General features: G+C 34.7%; 1 protein-coding gene across 2 annotated transcripts in view; it reads right to left on the bottom strand.

Moving 5' to 3' along the window:
• The window catches only part of MMP16 (matrix metallopeptidase 16), a 287,063-nt gene that overhangs the window by 17,229 nt on the left and 252,700 nt on the right, over nucleotides 1-17,134 (bottom strand). For both annotated transcript variants that reach the window (XM_004047251.5, XM_055349690.2), the window contains exon 8: nucleotides 4,589-4,739. In XM_004047251.5, the coding sequence (XP_004047299.1) occupies nucleotides 4,589-4,739 (151 nt within the window). The remainder of the gene's footprint in view (nucleotides 1-4,588; nucleotides 4,740-17,134) is intronic.

Raw genomic sequence — 17,134 nt, forward strand, 5'->3', positions numbered from 1 at the left:
TTCCTCAGAATCAGTCTTAAAAATGCAACAGAATAGAAAATATCAATATATCAGTTTTTGCTGTATTTTTGAACGACTCAAAAACATATACATTAAAAAATTACTTTGTAAACATACCACTTAAGCTGGAAGAAATAAACGTATTTTTCTATTTGACTGTTAGTGATGATAATAATTAAGAAAATAAAGTAGGTCTACATTTTGTTATTTTTATTTGAAAATACCTTAAAATTCTCAACAGCTAAGCTTCTTATGAAATATGGCAATAGAGTCTTAGATATGTTTGTGAGATGTTGAGAGATGACTTAGAAACATAGCATTTTAAGCTAAATGTTATGAAGATCAAAACATATCCAAGTACCAAATTGTAGTGTATTAACAAAAGGGCAAGTAGGAATCTGAGGGACCGAGTTCCATGCTGTATATGAAATAGTACAACACTAGATATTTTAATCTGAATTTACAGATTTATTTACAGAACCGTCATTTCATCTACTCTCTTCAGCTATCTCTATACTTAGAAGATTTCACATGGACTCCTGCTTTCAATACCATTTATATGTCAATAACTCTGAGATCTGTGCCTCCAACTAAACTTTCCATTAAGATGCAAACTCAATTATCCAACCACCTACTTGACTTCTTCACTTGGTGTATAAATAGGCACCTCAGTCAAGCATGGACATTTCAATCTCTTAATCCCCTTCCCCCAATATTCCTTTCTGTGTCTGCCTTATCTCCAGATAAGGTGCTATCTACTTAATTACTTGAGTGAAAAGCCTAGAAGTTGCCCTGATTTATTTTGTTCCTCCCCTAAAATCCAAGCCCTGAGGACAACTTGTTATCATACTCAAAATGTATCCTGCACCCACCCACTTTGCTCCATCTCCACTGCTACCATCATGTCTTCCTGCACTCCTTCAGTGGTCTCCCAGTTACCCTCCACGCCTCCACTCTTGGAGCCCATTCTTCACATAGAAGCCAGCACAATCTGTGTGAATACACAGAAGATCATGTCACTTTCCTGTTGAAAACCCTCCAATGCCTCTTCCTTGTACTTAGAATAAAATTCAAACTGTTTGCCACAGGCTGCAGGGCCCTGTGAAATCTGGTCCCTGTCAACCAGTTTGACCTCTTCCACCACTTAACCATTATGCTCTAGCAACACTGTTTTTGAACAATCCAGCTTCTTTCCTACATTATTGCCTTTGCATGACTATAGCATCCACCTGCAACACATTGTCCTGAATAGCTTTCTATGGCTGAAACTTCTTCCTACTCAAGTCCCCACTCAAGTGTCCCCTTAACAAGTGAGGCCTTCTCCCAAGTCAACACTAAGTCCCAACCTGTCCTTACCACCAGGAGTCTCATTTCTCACTGTGAAAATTATCAGGGTCATTTATTTGCTTACTGTTTATTATTTGTCTCCCCCAACACAGTCTAAGTGCCATGAAACTAGGAGCTCTGTGGTCTTTCTACTACTCCATCTTCATTACCTAGCACATGTCACATACTTTGTGCTTCAAAATGCATTTTTGAATGAATGAAATGAGTGCTAGGGTAGGACAGGTGCAGAAATCTTAAGGAAGCAGGCACTAGAGCTACTGAGAATAGAATGTGCTGCCTCATGTTCATACTGTCACAGGCAGTTTGGTGGAGAGGGAAGGGTACTCTTGGGCTGTAATTGAGGGTATCTAGATTTTGGTAGGAAGTGAACAACATGTAGGGCTGACATATGGCAGCATCTAATTTAAAGATGTGCTGTGTTTGCCTAGTAGATTATTTTAAGTGATCTTGATTTTGAATGCTTTTCTAGAGTTTTTGCACTTTCCACCTTACCGCAGTACTCATCATTCGCTATTGCGCAACTTGGATATACTGCTTTTCCTAGTATTACAGCCGTTATTCACCTCATCTCTTTAAGGACTTGAATTTTTTACAGCGGCTCTGGATACTCACTAAAATCCTTTTTGCTCTTAGCCTTAGAGAAATAGAAAACTGCTGACATAATTTTTTTTCTTTTTTGTAAGCAGAAAAATGGCAGTGGGAGAAGAGGGGAGAAATAATACAACATAAATTCTCATATAAAAGTGACAACTAAATTGTTGTGTTTTTGTTTCAGATAGAGAGTTTAATGTCTTTTCCGTCTAAGTTTTAAATCTAGAATAAATATATTGATAACTGCTGTTCACTCTGGAAATATGTAATTATATGACTATGGAGTAATCTGTTTATAAAACATCTATAACTCATGACATCTTACATAAGCTCACACACATGGAAATTAATTGAAACCCTGCTTTCAGTTTTTTTAAACCTATAAAACCATAGTCATTTAAATAGAACTTAAAAGTAATAAAGGCATTTCTGTATATTTTCTATATTTGGCATGTAGCTTTTCAAGCGGGGAGTAAATGATCTAAAAAACCCTTTTCCCGTTTTCTATAGTCTTTATTCTTCTATACTTTTGGCATCTAACCTCCACTGATTTCACAAATTTAAGGTAGTTCACGTTTAATCCTGAAACTTAAATGTTCCAATAAGTACTAAATTTTTAGAATGAAAACATTTTAAATGTAATCCCTACATTTGTGGGAAAAAGAGCTATCTGATAATGAAATGGGCATTTTTATTATTATCTATGAAACTCTAATTAAGCTGTTACATAAAAGTTAAGCTTCCATTTTCTGTCCCCTAGAAGCTAACTTCTCCAAAGTGTCTCCTCAGCCTTTCATTTTTGCCCTTTTTTGAGAAAAAGACAAAAGTGCAACTCCGTATAGTACCGAGTTCTGCATGGGTACATTCAAGCAATTAAAATCAGCTGGTGAATTTAACAACCTTAAGAGTTATACCATTTTAAAGAATATGTTATAAGTCTGCCGATTTACTTTCATTAGTGGTCACTATGCAGTGGCAATAAAGTTCTTCCTCTTTCATAGTCTATTACATGGACATCCTGTTGAGAGTCATTACACTTTTTGGGGCTTTAAGTAGCATCTTCTCCTTTGATCAAATTTTTGTTTGATAGATCTTTTAAATTTGTGATTTAGTAAGAAACATTATAGCACAGCCTAGCTTTATTATAATGAATTAAAATCTATGAGCATTTTGCTATGGAAAAATGTAGGAATACTGCATATACAGTTAGTAAAAGGATAAATTTAAAAATGTACATTCTTATTCATGGAAGCCAATTATAGCAACTTTTTGTTCACACATAAAGCTTAATGTTTGAAACCATTTGGAATTAAAAGTTGTAAATTTCCGAATAAACAAAGTTTGTAGCCTTACTTACTTTGCTCCGAAAGTTGGAGACATTGCATAGGGTTATTCTATGCTAAGATAATATGGCAAACTCAATACTGGCATGTTGGATATTAAAGCCTGTATTTTGTATGTGTGTATTTTCTTAAAAATTTACTCATAAATGGAAGTACAATGGCAGACTTAAGTCACCCTACAAACAATGAAGACTACTTATGAATTTCTCATTGTGAGCTAGCTAGTAATAATTTAATTAAAATTTGATTTTTTATATTTTTTAATATTTATTTAAATTAATACAAATATAGGCTTCAACTTACATATATTCCATTTGTAATATCTGTTAACAAATGGGCAGGGCTAGGGCTATATCTGCCTAAAAGCTACTGTAAGGGTTTTTTTATTTTTTTTTTTTGTTTTTGAGACAGGGTCTCACTCTGTTGCCCAGACTGGAGTACAGTGACACAATCTCAGCTCACTGCAGCCTTTGCCTCCCCGGTTCAAGTGATTCTCATGCCTCAGCCTCCCAAGTAGCTGGAATTATAAGCATGTGCCAAAACGCCTGGCTAATTTTTATATTTTTAGTAGAGACGGGGTTTCGCCATGTTGGCCAGGCTGGTCTCGAACTCCTGAGCTCAAGTGATCCACCCACCTTGGCCTCGCAAAATGCTGGGATTACAGGCATGAGCCAACACGCCCAGCCTTACTGTAAGTTTTAAAGTAACAGTTCTCTTTCATTTTGTGAACACTGTTAGCAATATCACAAAAGGAAAAAAATAAGAGAGTAAAATAGTTGGGAAAAAATATTATACTTCAAGCTAAAAGTATTCAGCCCAGTGATAGTTTGACTATGGTAGCTTCTTAAGAAATAGAATCTGTGACTAAACTGAAATTATTTGGAAGTCTTCACAATTTATTGTATACAAAGTATAAAAATTTAACTTTGAGTGTGAAAACACAAAAATCCTGTGCTTAAAAGTATTTTTTTTTCTAAACAAAGTAAGTAAAATTCCCCAAAAAATGCATTGCAAGGATACATATATACACTGCTTACATAGTATTATGGGCATGTTACAATTATGGGGAAATGAAAAAAAACATATGCTAGGTATACACATTCATAAGAAAGTCACATTAGCTGAACATATTAGAGAAAGATTTATCTTAAATATTATTTGAAATGTAAAACAATTTTTAATTGCATTAACTCCTGTGTTAAATCCACCAGGATTCTTCAACAGCTGATGCCTCTGATAGACTAGAAATGCTGATTTTCTAAACATTGGTTAATTAACTGTTTTTCTCATGAGAAGTGTATACTGACCTGTCTCCCTTGAAGAAATAGGTTTTCCCAACGTCCTCCCACCAAATGGCTGAATCAATACCATGAGGGGGAATTCCACTTCCAAGGGTTATCAAGTCATGAGGGTAACCAGGTTGAAGAGTTGTATCCTTGAACACCCAATATTTGTTACCTGTATAGAAAAAGTGTAAATGTAGAATATATTAATTTAATGTCATAATTAGAATATATCTATTAACACATTTAAAATTATTATATTAAATATATATTATACATTTAAAATTATACTAAATATATATTATATTAAATCCTTGAAATAAGTTATTAGTTGTCCCATCTGGAATATTAATGTTATCTTTGAAATATCATTCAGAAGTGGATATAATGAATACTTTATTAATATAATAATATAACCAAAATTTGTGAGTGAATTTAAAAAATAAAATAGATCTATAACTTTGCCATAAAGAAACAATTCTGAGTCAAGGATGAAGGATTCTTCCCCTAAGAATCAGAGGTCCTACGTTTTTTTCAAGGCTAAATCATTCCTGTATTTTGAGCAACGGGTATGCCCTCAGATTGGCTTAGTGATTATAACTTCTACTCGACTGAAACACCTCCTCTGGGCTGGTCCTTTCCTCTGATTATGTAAATGTTCACAAGTCTCCCTAGTCTTATACATTCATCCTCCCTTGACCTCACGCCCTCTTATAACTGTTAACTCCATTCCTGTCTTTAAGAGTGGTAACTGAGGGGAGGAAAATTTTAACCTTAACCATGTTTGGAATTGCTGGAGCACGGCATGATGATACTAAAAAGCAGACAAAAGCAGACAGGCTTTAGTCAGTTTTATTGCTGTTTGACAATTCTCTACAGACAGCACATATCCTCATGCCCTCCCTGTGCCCCTGGCTGACTGTGCCCACCACTTCCCTTTCTGGTATGCCTATCAAGTTTCAGTCCACTGAAGTTTTTGTTCTGGAGTCACCAATGCCCTCCAACTAAAAAATTTTCTACCCCTATCTATTGACACTATTGACCACCTTAAGTACTTTCCTCCCTGAGCTGTGAGAAAACCATTTTCTTTTGTTTTGTTTGTTCTCTAGCTGCTCCTTTCTGGGCTTATTGTATTTTACTCAGCCCTTGAATGTTATTGTTTCCTAGGACTCTGTTCTCTGCTCTCCTCTTCTTATCCTAAATAAGGAAGGGCCACAAACTCAAATAACTACAGGGGCCAGGTTAGGGATGGTAGTAGTAGTGCAGTATCTCCACTAATATTAACGTATTTCCATAAAAGTCAGTAAACACCCATTACCCTAAAGTTGTATTTCCCTCCTTCCCCAAGTCCTCTTCTCCTGGGGCTTCTGAAACATTCTACAATCCAGCATTGTCTTGGATCTCTAGCACCTCCTGGGGTTAATATCTGGCAAAGTAAGGTGTCTACATCTTTCTACAATATTTCAAAACCACCCATAGATAAGGACTATGATAAACCGTAGCTTTCATGTAATACCTAAGGGTCTTCAAAAAATTTTAAAAACGTGCTCTCTTAACACAAAATAAGCAAACAAAAACCACACATCTTTAGGCTAAATTTAGTTAGGAGTTTCTAGTTTGTAACCATGGGTAATCTCATTTACTCTAAGAGCTTCTACTACCATTTGATACCATTTAAGTTAAAACAACATTTATTGAGTATCTTCAAGCATCCCAAGTATCATGCCAGGTACTAAGGATACCGCAGAGGATAAGAAACCTGATCGCTAACCTGATCATCCTACATGACAGCAGAAGAAGCAGATGAAAACCAGATATACACATATATAACTTCAGTAATTGAAAAACTACTGAAGGCTAGAAAACAAAAAACAGAGGTTGAGGAAAAAAATAAAGGGAACTTACTTTAAGTAAAAAGGTCAGGGAAGACCTCTCTGAAGAAATACACCAAAATCTAAAGAAAGAGAAGGTAATAAATATGCAAAGAATATTGGGAAGTGCATTCAGAGCAGAGGACAGTTTGGGATGATCAACAAATTGAAAGAAGATCAGTAATTTGTAATAAGCAAGTACAAAATCTTTGCAAATCAACATAACGAGTTGGAATCTTACTTAGAGTGTACTGGAGGCCATCAAGGAGATAAAATTTGTGTTGGGTTGTGATTGGTTTTATATTTTAAAATGATTTTTGGAGACAAATGTATTATAAAGGGAAGAATGAAAATAAGATGACCCATCAAGAGTCTTTGGCAAGAATTAATTGAATCATTCACTCAATAATTACTTAGTACATGTACCAGGCACTGTTGTAGGCACTACTGATAGAGAAGTGAACCAGAAGGTCAACATCTCTATCTCATGAAGCTTAGATATCAGTGAGTGAGTATGAATTAAACAGATGAATAAATTAAAACTTCAGAAAGCAAAGTGCTATACAAATAGAGAAAGAAAAAAGGATATTAAGGTGACAGTGATGGGATTTGGGGCTACTTTGTATTAGATGCAGGAAAGATCTCTTTATTCAACTGTGACATATAATTCAAAGGAGCCAGACCACTGAAGATTGTTTGAGGTAAAAGAAACATAAAGAATAAATGCCATAATGGGAAGAAGCTTATTGTGCAGCTAGAATAGAGTGTGATAGGAGTGTATAATGATAGAGGTGAGGATCATGTAACCCCTGTAGGAGTTGAACTTTATTCTAAATGAAATAGGAAGTCATTGAACAGTTAAATCAAAAAGTTCTTTGACAGTGGTTTGGACCAACACAGCAGAAATAGAGATGGAAAGGATAAAATAAAGTCAGGACATATTTTGGAGATGGAATTAACAGGCATTGCCGAGGGAAATAAAGTAAAGATAATATTAAGAATGATCTTCAAGTTCTGGATTGTGTAGATAAGTGAATAACAGTGTTATTTAGTAAGACGAGACTAAAGGTGAATGGGCTGTTGGAAGTTTATATCAAGAGTCTGAGATGTCAATGAGATATCTACATAAAGAAGTCATGTAGGCAACCAGGTATGTCAGTTTGAAAATAAGTTTGTAAGACACAAGCATACATGTGGCATTTATAAATTCAGGATGTGTTGAGATTATCCTGGGATGAGTATATACAGAAGATAAAGAGTAACCAGAACTGGACTTCTAGAAATCCATGATCATTAGAAAAGATCACATAAAGGAAGACGGAAGAGGAGGCACATCAGGAGAAAGAAGAGGCAGTGTTGAAGACAAAAGTAAAAGAAAACATCAGAAGGCAAAAAGAAAAAAGTGTAGTCATAAATGACTATCTCTGATCCAAATATCTCTTGAAAGCCAACTAGTATCTATAGTTATCTGATGGGATTTTCTACAAAGTCCAAATTTGAACTCATCTGAATACCTTTCTTATTTTCCCTCTGTGGGTAGATGGAATACTAGTTATTCGTGGCTGACATCAGAAATGTCCTTGTTCCTTATTTTCCATATTTAATGGATCATTACATTCAGCTGATTTCAATTCCTAACTCTCACTTATAACTGTCCTTTGAAGGCTGTTCTTTTTACCAATGGTCCTTTATATCATCCCTTCCATCGTCCCTTCTAAAGGTAATACTATCACTGTAAGACTAGAGCCAGTCAAAATGCTGTGCTGCAGAGTAAGCTATGGAGATATGGCTTCATCTGATAAGCAGAGATAAGCAGAACCATCCATGTCTCTCTCTTGGGAAGATGACCCAGAGAACACCAAGAGATTTTCCCTCTAAGCAGGGGAAATTGACTATTTTTATATACTACGAAGCCTGAGAAGCCAAGATGGCCAGAGGAAGCAGATATTATGAGGAGGCAGAAATTGAATAAAAGAGATGGACTGAAAGAGAAAAGAGAATGAGAAGAGATAAAAAAAAAAAGTGACACAAGGAGCAAAGCTATGAATGGGAGAGGGGCCAGCAGGCAAGTGTAGCAAGTTCCTGGCTGTCTGAGTTTGTTACACACCCACTCCTTACCATAAGTTCCCCATAAGCTCAATTAACCTTACTGGGTTTATTTTTCTTTTAACTGAATGAGACTGTTCAACGTAAAATTGTGAACAATCAAATATCATGTAAGTTGTTAGGTACATCTGAGCCCAGGCCTGTTGGCCAGAATCCTAGCTTTAGCCAATGGTACCATGCTGTCTTCCAGCCATGAGACTTAAGAGAAACCTGCGTATTTCCTAGCTTATGTTATTTCAACAGTTTCCTTTCTCGTTTTCCTATCTCCAGCCAGTCTCCTTTTTATCTATCCTCCACAAAGTCAAGAAAGGGATTTCTTGAAAATGCATACTTGATTTTTGCCTCTCTTTTGTTTAAAAATTTCAGTGGTTTCTTATTGCATTCAGGATAAAACCCAAATTCATTATATGTCATTTCAAGGTTCCTTTCAGTATGGGTGTCTTATCTCATCTACATTCCACTTATCTCCATTTATGGAAAACTAGGATGACACTTTCAAAACTTAGCTTAGCACGATTTCTCTGAAAAGCATTTCCTATCTGAGTATGGTGGGCACCTTACATTGCCAAATTACCGGCATTTACCTTCATCTTATTACTTAGTACATTGTACCTTGATGAACCACAAGCCTGCCACCCACTCTAGGGTGTGAATAACTTGAGGAAAAACGCTACATCGAACACATTATTTTCGTGCAGCACCTCATGTATAGTGTTTGGAAAGTAGGTGCTTAATAAATAAATGGTTACTGATGCAAAGAACCATGTTTAATATTACATGGCTACTCAAATATAGGATCAAAAATCTAACAAAAGGCACAATAAAGGCTACATAAATAACATTGAGGGCATTAGTTTGGAATCTTGTTAGTACAGCAAGAAAGAAAAATTTTACAACCACTAGCAAGAGTGGGAAAATATAAGGCATGCCTTGGTATTGTGCTGAAAAATCATTTATTTAAGTGATTGTATTTAACCAAGTGTTGGGAACTATGGTCATAAAAATGCAAACTTACCCCGAGCCCTTGTATAATCTGAATATTATACACACACACACACACACACACACACACACACACACACCCCTCATCCTGAAGGCCCAGATCACTTCCTTGCCAGAGTCAGTGAGTTAGAAAATCCAGAAAGCTGTTTCACAGCATGCTCTATATTTTAGTCAAATCCCTGTGGCATTAAAATAGAAAGTTTTAAAACAATAGAAGAAAGAGAAAGAAAGGCCTTTTCTGTTGGCCTATACCTCAGTGACTTATTGCATCCTTTCCTTTCATCTCCTTTTTAATTAGGAAGGAGTATGCAGTTTCAATGCCTCTCATGCTAGCTATTTAGGGTACATCTTGTGTCAGCTCAACTCAGTTGGTTGTCCCTTTCAAGCAGAAGCATTCTAGTATGCTTTCGATCACTTCCTTTTGCAGCTCCTAAACTTGCTTATCATTTGCATGATAATTTCTTCCAGGCTTTTTTTAGTAATGACACTAGGCTCATCAATAACTAGGATGCCCTGGTGCATGGAGCAGGAGAAATGGTTCACAGAAGCTTAGTTTATATGTAGTCCCAGTGTCTCAGTAGAGGATAATGTGTGAAAAAAGAAAAGGAATTACAGTTCTTATAGGAAATTGTTATTATTCTACTTAAAAAACTGTTATTGTTGCTGTTTATAAAAACTATGCATTGAAAATACTTTCCTGTACTGTTGGTCTAGTATTTTCCATACACAAAAGGGAGAAATAATCAGTCTTTCACTTTTTAATGATCAAGTCCTTTGTATAAAACAGCTCGATCAGCTTTTTTTTTTTTTTCTTAACCTGCTAGGAAAAATGTACTTATATTCCCTTTATGAAAACAAAGCAAAATAGAGAGCTTATCAGTAAACATTTGCTATAAAGTTGCATGACGGAATTCCAGCAGTTATTCTCACAAAATTAAGAAATACCACCTTGCCTGCTGAGTATCTGTGGCATAGAATTCATGGAAATAACTCAATAATAATTATGAGTGATAATATTTAATTTTCTGAGTGTTTATTGAGAAAATACAATTATACAATTCCTTTTGTATCTTGAGGAGTTAAGATTTTCATATGAAAAAACTGAAATGGTTGAACTAGTTACTGTAAACTAGTTCAACCATTGTGGAAGTCAGTGGGGCGATTCCTCAAGGATCTAGAACTAGAAATACCATTTGACCCAGCCATCCTATTACTGGGCATATACTCAAAGGATTATAAATCATGCTGCTATAAAGACATATGCACACGTATGTTTATTGTGGCACTATTCACAATAGCAAAGACTTGGAACCAACCTAAATGTCCAACAATGACAGACTGGATTAAGAAAATGTGGCACACATACACCATGGAATACTATGCAGCCATAAAAAATGATGAGTTCATGTCCTTTGTAGGGACGTGGATGAAGCTGGAAACCATCATTCTCAGCAAACTATCGCAAGGACAAAAAACCAAACACTGCTTGTTCTTGCTCATAGGTGGGAATTGAATAATGAGAACACTTGGACACAGGAAGGGGAACATCACACACTGGGGCCTGTTGTGGGGTGGGGGAAGTGGGGAGGGATAGCATTAGGAGATATACCTAATGTAAATGACGAGTTAATGGGTGCAGCACACCAACATGGCACAAGTATACATATGTAACAAACTTGCATGTTGTGCACATGTACCCTACAACTTAAAGTATAATAAAAAAAATTAAAAAAGAAGAAAAAACGGAAATGACTTTGTTTCTACTTTTCAGTTTTTCAGTTAAGTATGCAAGATTCATATTTGACTTTTTTTACTGTACATATGACAGGTGGTTTTTTAACTACCCTACCAACAGACAGTCTGGGTCTCAAGGAAAATATTGCCTTTTTGGCAGAATGTAAGTATTCCCTGGATTTCACATGAGGTTGACATATTCTGGAGCAAGTGGAAAAAACTAGTTCTTACCGACATTGTACTTGGCAGAATGCAGAGGAAAATATCAACAAGTTAGAATTAAAGACCAAAAGGTTTTATAAATAGAATAGCTTTAAAAATGTTTAGAGTTGGAGAGGACTTTATAGATCATCTATTGCAGTGATTTTTCAATGATATTCATCTATCCATCCATCTATTCAATGGATGGATGACATTCAATCATCCATCTATTCCATCTATTCATCCATCTATTCTCCTATTCAATGTCTGTTTATTATGAGCCTATTATAGTCTGTCAGTCAACTAGGAGCTGCAGAAACAATGATGAAGGCAACACAAAAAGTTCCTGTCTTTGTGGAACAGACTAGCAGAGAAAATAGACAGTCAACAAATAATCCCAAAAATAATTTTTAAATTAAATGCTGTTCCTATCAGGAAACATGCAGTACCTAATAACCTTTTTTTTTTTTTTTTCAGAAGGACAATGCTTACTCTGGAGGTTAAGATTTCTACCTGCTTTTTGACTCCCTTGAACTAAGCCACTGTTAATGATAGGAGCGCATTATATTGTTCAGATGTACCAGATCAGAAAAGTGGCTGATAATCCAGCCTAACGCATTCATTTATTTTACAGGTCAAAGAAGTGGTGTGTCTAAAGCCACACCGCCAGGTGCTAATGGGTTTTTACTGCGGTCCAGGCCTCTTGATTCAGTGCTTATCTTACTATGCAAAATTGACTCTCAGAACAGAACAAGTTCACACTCTGGCTTTCAGAATTGCTAATGATTCCCTGCTTCTTCCCTCCTTTATCAACTAATCACCTAACATTTTTAATGGGAGTGTTTATCAATTAACCCACTGTATTCGGCTCATGCTTGTTCATTGTATCCTGAGTAGTCAGATATCCTTTGTGCCTTATTACTAAGGAAATTAAAAAAAATTAACTGTATTTTTGTCTCCTCAAAACTATTCATACATTTATATTTTGTGTCTTCTATTACAGCAGTGGTCAGTAAAGGAGGACTACTAGCTGCCGCCTGTTCTTGTAAATCACACTTTACCAGCAAACAGCCACACCTATTTATTGACATATTGTGTATGGCTGCTTTTACCTTGCAATGAAAGAGTTCAGTAGTTAATGACAGAGTCCACATGGTCCACAAAGCAGAAAGTATTTACTATGTAGTTTTTTACAGGAAAGATTAGAAAACAAATTCCTTAACGGTTTGATTTTCTTCATAACACAGAAGTCTGTGCATAGAATAGTCAGTAAATATTGTTTATTGGGCTGATTACTGTTCAACATTTATATATTCTTTGAGAAAACATCAGGGAATTTAAAACATTTTTAGAAAGAATCAATATTTTATTTGTTAGATTATGTTATTTAATGGGGCATTCAATAGCTTTGAAGTCAGAACTAGGGGGTGACAGCTCTACCAATAACCAGCTGTAAGATCCTGGGCAAGTCATGAATCTGAGCTTTCCTTTCATAATTTGTACATAGGATGCTAACTTAATGCTCGCTTGGAATTCAGGAAATAATGAGAGATCAAATACACTCACACTATAGGTGCCTCAGGCTGTCCCAATAAATGGTTATAACACAGTACTTCACTGATCAAATTTGCTTATCACCTACTCAAATAAATAAATGATACCAATAATAAACAAGTAACACTAATCTCTATTTGGGCTCAATATTTGGAATATGTTTTAATTTCTATATTGTTTATAGGTAGGTTGCTCAGGAAATTTGAATAAATGCCCAACTCTTGAGGTCATATGACTTTTTGTTAGTAGCATTTTGTTTTCCAGATTCCACAATATTATCTAGCAAGCAGAGAATTTTGAATGCTTGTGCAAGTGTGGTTGCCGCTGAGGTGTGCAGCTCAGGTCTTCCTTAGAGAAAGAAACTATCATCAGCTGAGTGCCTTTGGGTCTGATGCATCAGTTGGGCCAAGGCTACACTCTTCTTCAGCAGCCTCCCACCAAAGACTGATCACAGCAGAGTACTAAAGCCTGGCCATTTTTGCTCTGCATGCGAGTCCTCTAAGAGGCATTCTTTGATGTGAAGCTTGGCATTGGGTTCACCAAGACTTTGTCACCTACTGCTAATCCTGCCTTGTCCCCTTTAATCTTTCACATATTTACTTTCTTCCCTGACAAACCTCTCAACCTCCTAACTTGGTCTCAGTGTCTGCTTTCTGGGGAACTCTACAGGGCACAACAAACAAAGTGATGTTATAACAGTTTTTGAAAATGAGGAAAACTTTTAGATACACAAGTAGTATTGATAGGAAAATATTGCAGCTTTAAATATAAATGAAAATAGACATAATAAAACTATACTATGGAGTTTTTGAATCATTTTAATAAGTAGAGGTATATTAGCAATTAGAGTTTCAAATATTAAACATTTGGACCTATGTTTTAGATGATCATTTCAACATAAAATATTAATACTAAAATTCCATAAATATTTATAATTCAAAAAATAGCACTATTCGCTTGGTCTAAATCTATTTTCACATATACCAAGACTACTAAATATAAATTCCTTAATCTAGTATAACTTTTTATACATCAATCTTCTGTTATATCCTATAAAGAAATAAATAATCATTGTACTCACCTATTTATAGAAAATGTTTCTTTTACGTTACCTATTTATTGTACTATGTAAGAAACAATGTATTTCGACCTCAAATGAACTTCATGAATACTCCCTAAACCTTTCAAGAAAAAGAATTTGTGAGCAGCATAAAGAAATTGCCTGTTTATGAGGACTCATTTGAAATAAAATAACAATTAAAGTCATATAAACCATTTCTTAACAAACAGTTCTTTTCTTTGCCATTTTCCAGCACCGAGTATTTTAGACAACTCCTCTCTTTTGATACATATCTTCTGTATGCCATTTTTATTCCCAAATTTTACTGCCGTCCTCTTTTCTGCCTCATATATTTTAGTTTCTATTCCACAAGTGATTTGTGTCTCTTGAAATGAAACTGCCAACCAGGGTAATAAGTACTGCTTAAAGTTATTAAGTCATAGCAACAATTCGAATTTTGAGACAACCTTTCAGCTACTTGATTTTATTTTGACTGTTACTGATTCTGACAACACTAGCATCTTTGTTTTAAAATTTGTTTCCAATTCTTGAAAGAGATTGCACCAGCTCAATTTTCAAGACAGCTTTTTTGATACTATTATCTCATAACCATTCAGTCTTAACATGCCTAGTAATTGAGAATGTACACCTGGCTTGATTATGCTTACAAAATGTTACTCTTTATATGGGATATACCTGAGTGATGGAAAGATAGCTAACTAGCACAAAGTGTGGAGTACATTCAGTTGCTGGAAAAAAAAAACATATTACTTCCTCGAGGTGTGATACATTTTCTATTTCTGGGTCTCTCTAAATAAAAAACAAACTCCTTATGAGCATAAAGGAGAACGACTCAGTGTTACTTACTAAATATCAAATAGAGGAATAAATGGGTCTATTCAGGCATCACAACTGTAAATGGTACTAACTGATAGTCACATACACCAAATGGCTGACTTTCAGTAAGAAAGCCCTGTGGGTTTGTACATCTACACTCTCACTCAACAGCCTTTACAGCAAGCAACTTAAACAGTGAAGGGAGACATTATACACTGGCTTCTTTAAAAAAACAAAAACAACAACAAAAAAACCCACTCCCACACCTATGTCTACACATGTGAGGTTGAAAGAAAAAGTATCTAAAATACTTGTCTACTTACTTGTACCTATAATCATTTCACAAAAATTTGAGGGATCTGATACAAAATGTGATACAAAGAGAAAACATAAATTAAAAACAAACAAAAATAAGATGAGAAATTACAGAGCAATATAAAACACAGATAAAGAATATAAAATAACAGTGACAAAATTATTCAAAATGTGGGCATCAAAATTTTTTTGGTAGTTTTTTCCAAGATAACCACTTAGTAGAGAATACTTTATAATCATTATAAGTTATAGCATCTAAAATTAAATTGAGATCATAGAATATTTATAATATTTCTTCAGTAAGTGGATGAGTTATTTACTAAAACTTAATTAAATGTTCTTTCTACTATTGTCTAATTAAATGTTCTTTCTACTATTGTCAAAATACTAAAACTTTAACGTAGAGGGGAAAGTTGCTGGGGAATGAATGCATCTCAGCTATGAGGGTACATTGCACTTGATTATCAATGGGCTCAACTAAGAAACTAAAACTGAAATAGTATTAATTTGGATATTCATAATCAACATGCTCTGGAATAACGAAGGAATCAAATTGTACTACTTATGTCATCAGTATATTTAAATGTATGAAATATTTGTGTAATTGATTCCAACATAAATTTATGCGCTTAGTAAAGCTTCTTGTTAAAAAAACAGTCTTATTGTGGTATAACTGACATTCAATAAATTTAATGTGTATAATTTATTAAGTTTTGACATAGTACATAGCTATCAAAGTATTGACATAATCAAGAAAATGAACGTTTCATCATTCTGAGAAGTTTTCTTCACGCCCAACTCTTGCCTGTCCCCAGGGAACCAATGAGGCACTTTTTATCACTATAGATCAGTTTGTATTTTCTAAAATTTAATACAAATGTTATAATACAGTATGTACTCTTGTTTTGTCTGAATTATTTTACAGCAAAATTATTTTGAGCTTCATCCATATTGTAATGTGAATCAGTACTTCATTCCTTTTTATTGCTGAATAGTCTTCCATTTTATGGATATATCACAGTTTACTCATTTACCTGCTGAGAATATCTGAATTATTTCCAGTTTTGTGTTATCACAAATATAGCTGCTTTGAATATTCATGTAGAGGTCTTTGATTACACATATGTTTTCGTTTTTCTTGGGAAAATACGAAGGGTAAAATGGCTGGATTATACAGTAGCTGTGTATTTTACTTTTAAAGAAAACTGCCAAAATGTTTTCCAGAGTATACAATTTTACTTTCTATTAGCAATATATGACAGTTACAGTTCCTTCATAATCCTGCCAATACTTGGTATGGTCAGTCTTTTATATGTTAGCCATTCTATCAGGTGTGTAGTGGTATTTCATTGTGGTTTTAATTTACATTTCCCTAATGACTAATAATGTAAAGCATCTTTTCATGAGCTCATTTGACATCCATCTATGATTCTTGGTAAAGCTTTTGTTCAATACTCTGTTCATTTTTATTGAGTTGTTTGTTTTCTTTTTATTGAGTTTTGAGTGTTCTTTATATATTGTGAATAAAAATCCTTCATCATATACTTGGCTTGCAAATAATGTACTCTAACCGAGGCTTTTTATTCACTTAAAAGTGTCTTTGAAGAGTAGAATTTTTAAACTAAGTCTGATATATCAATTTTTCTTTTATAGATTATGATTTTGCATGATATCTAAGAAATTTTTGCACAGATCAAGGTCACAAACTTTTGTATCCTATGTTTTATCTAGGAGTTTTATAGATTCAGCCTTTACATTTAGGTTAGGACCATATTTTCGTATAGTACAGGATGTGAATTGGAGGTTTGTTTTGTTTTGTTTTTTTACATGTATCTTTGTCAAAAATTACTTGTCCATATATGTTTTGAGTCTTGATTATTATAGCTTTAA

This window comes from Gorilla gorilla, chromosome 7 (genome assembly GCF_029281585.2).
Source record: "Gorilla gorilla gorilla isolate KB3781 chromosome 7, NHGRI_mGorGor1-v2.1_pri, whole genome shotgun sequence".
Taxonomy (NCBI): domain Eukaryota; kingdom Metazoa; phylum Chordata; class Mammalia; order Primates; family Hominidae; genus Gorilla; species Gorilla gorilla.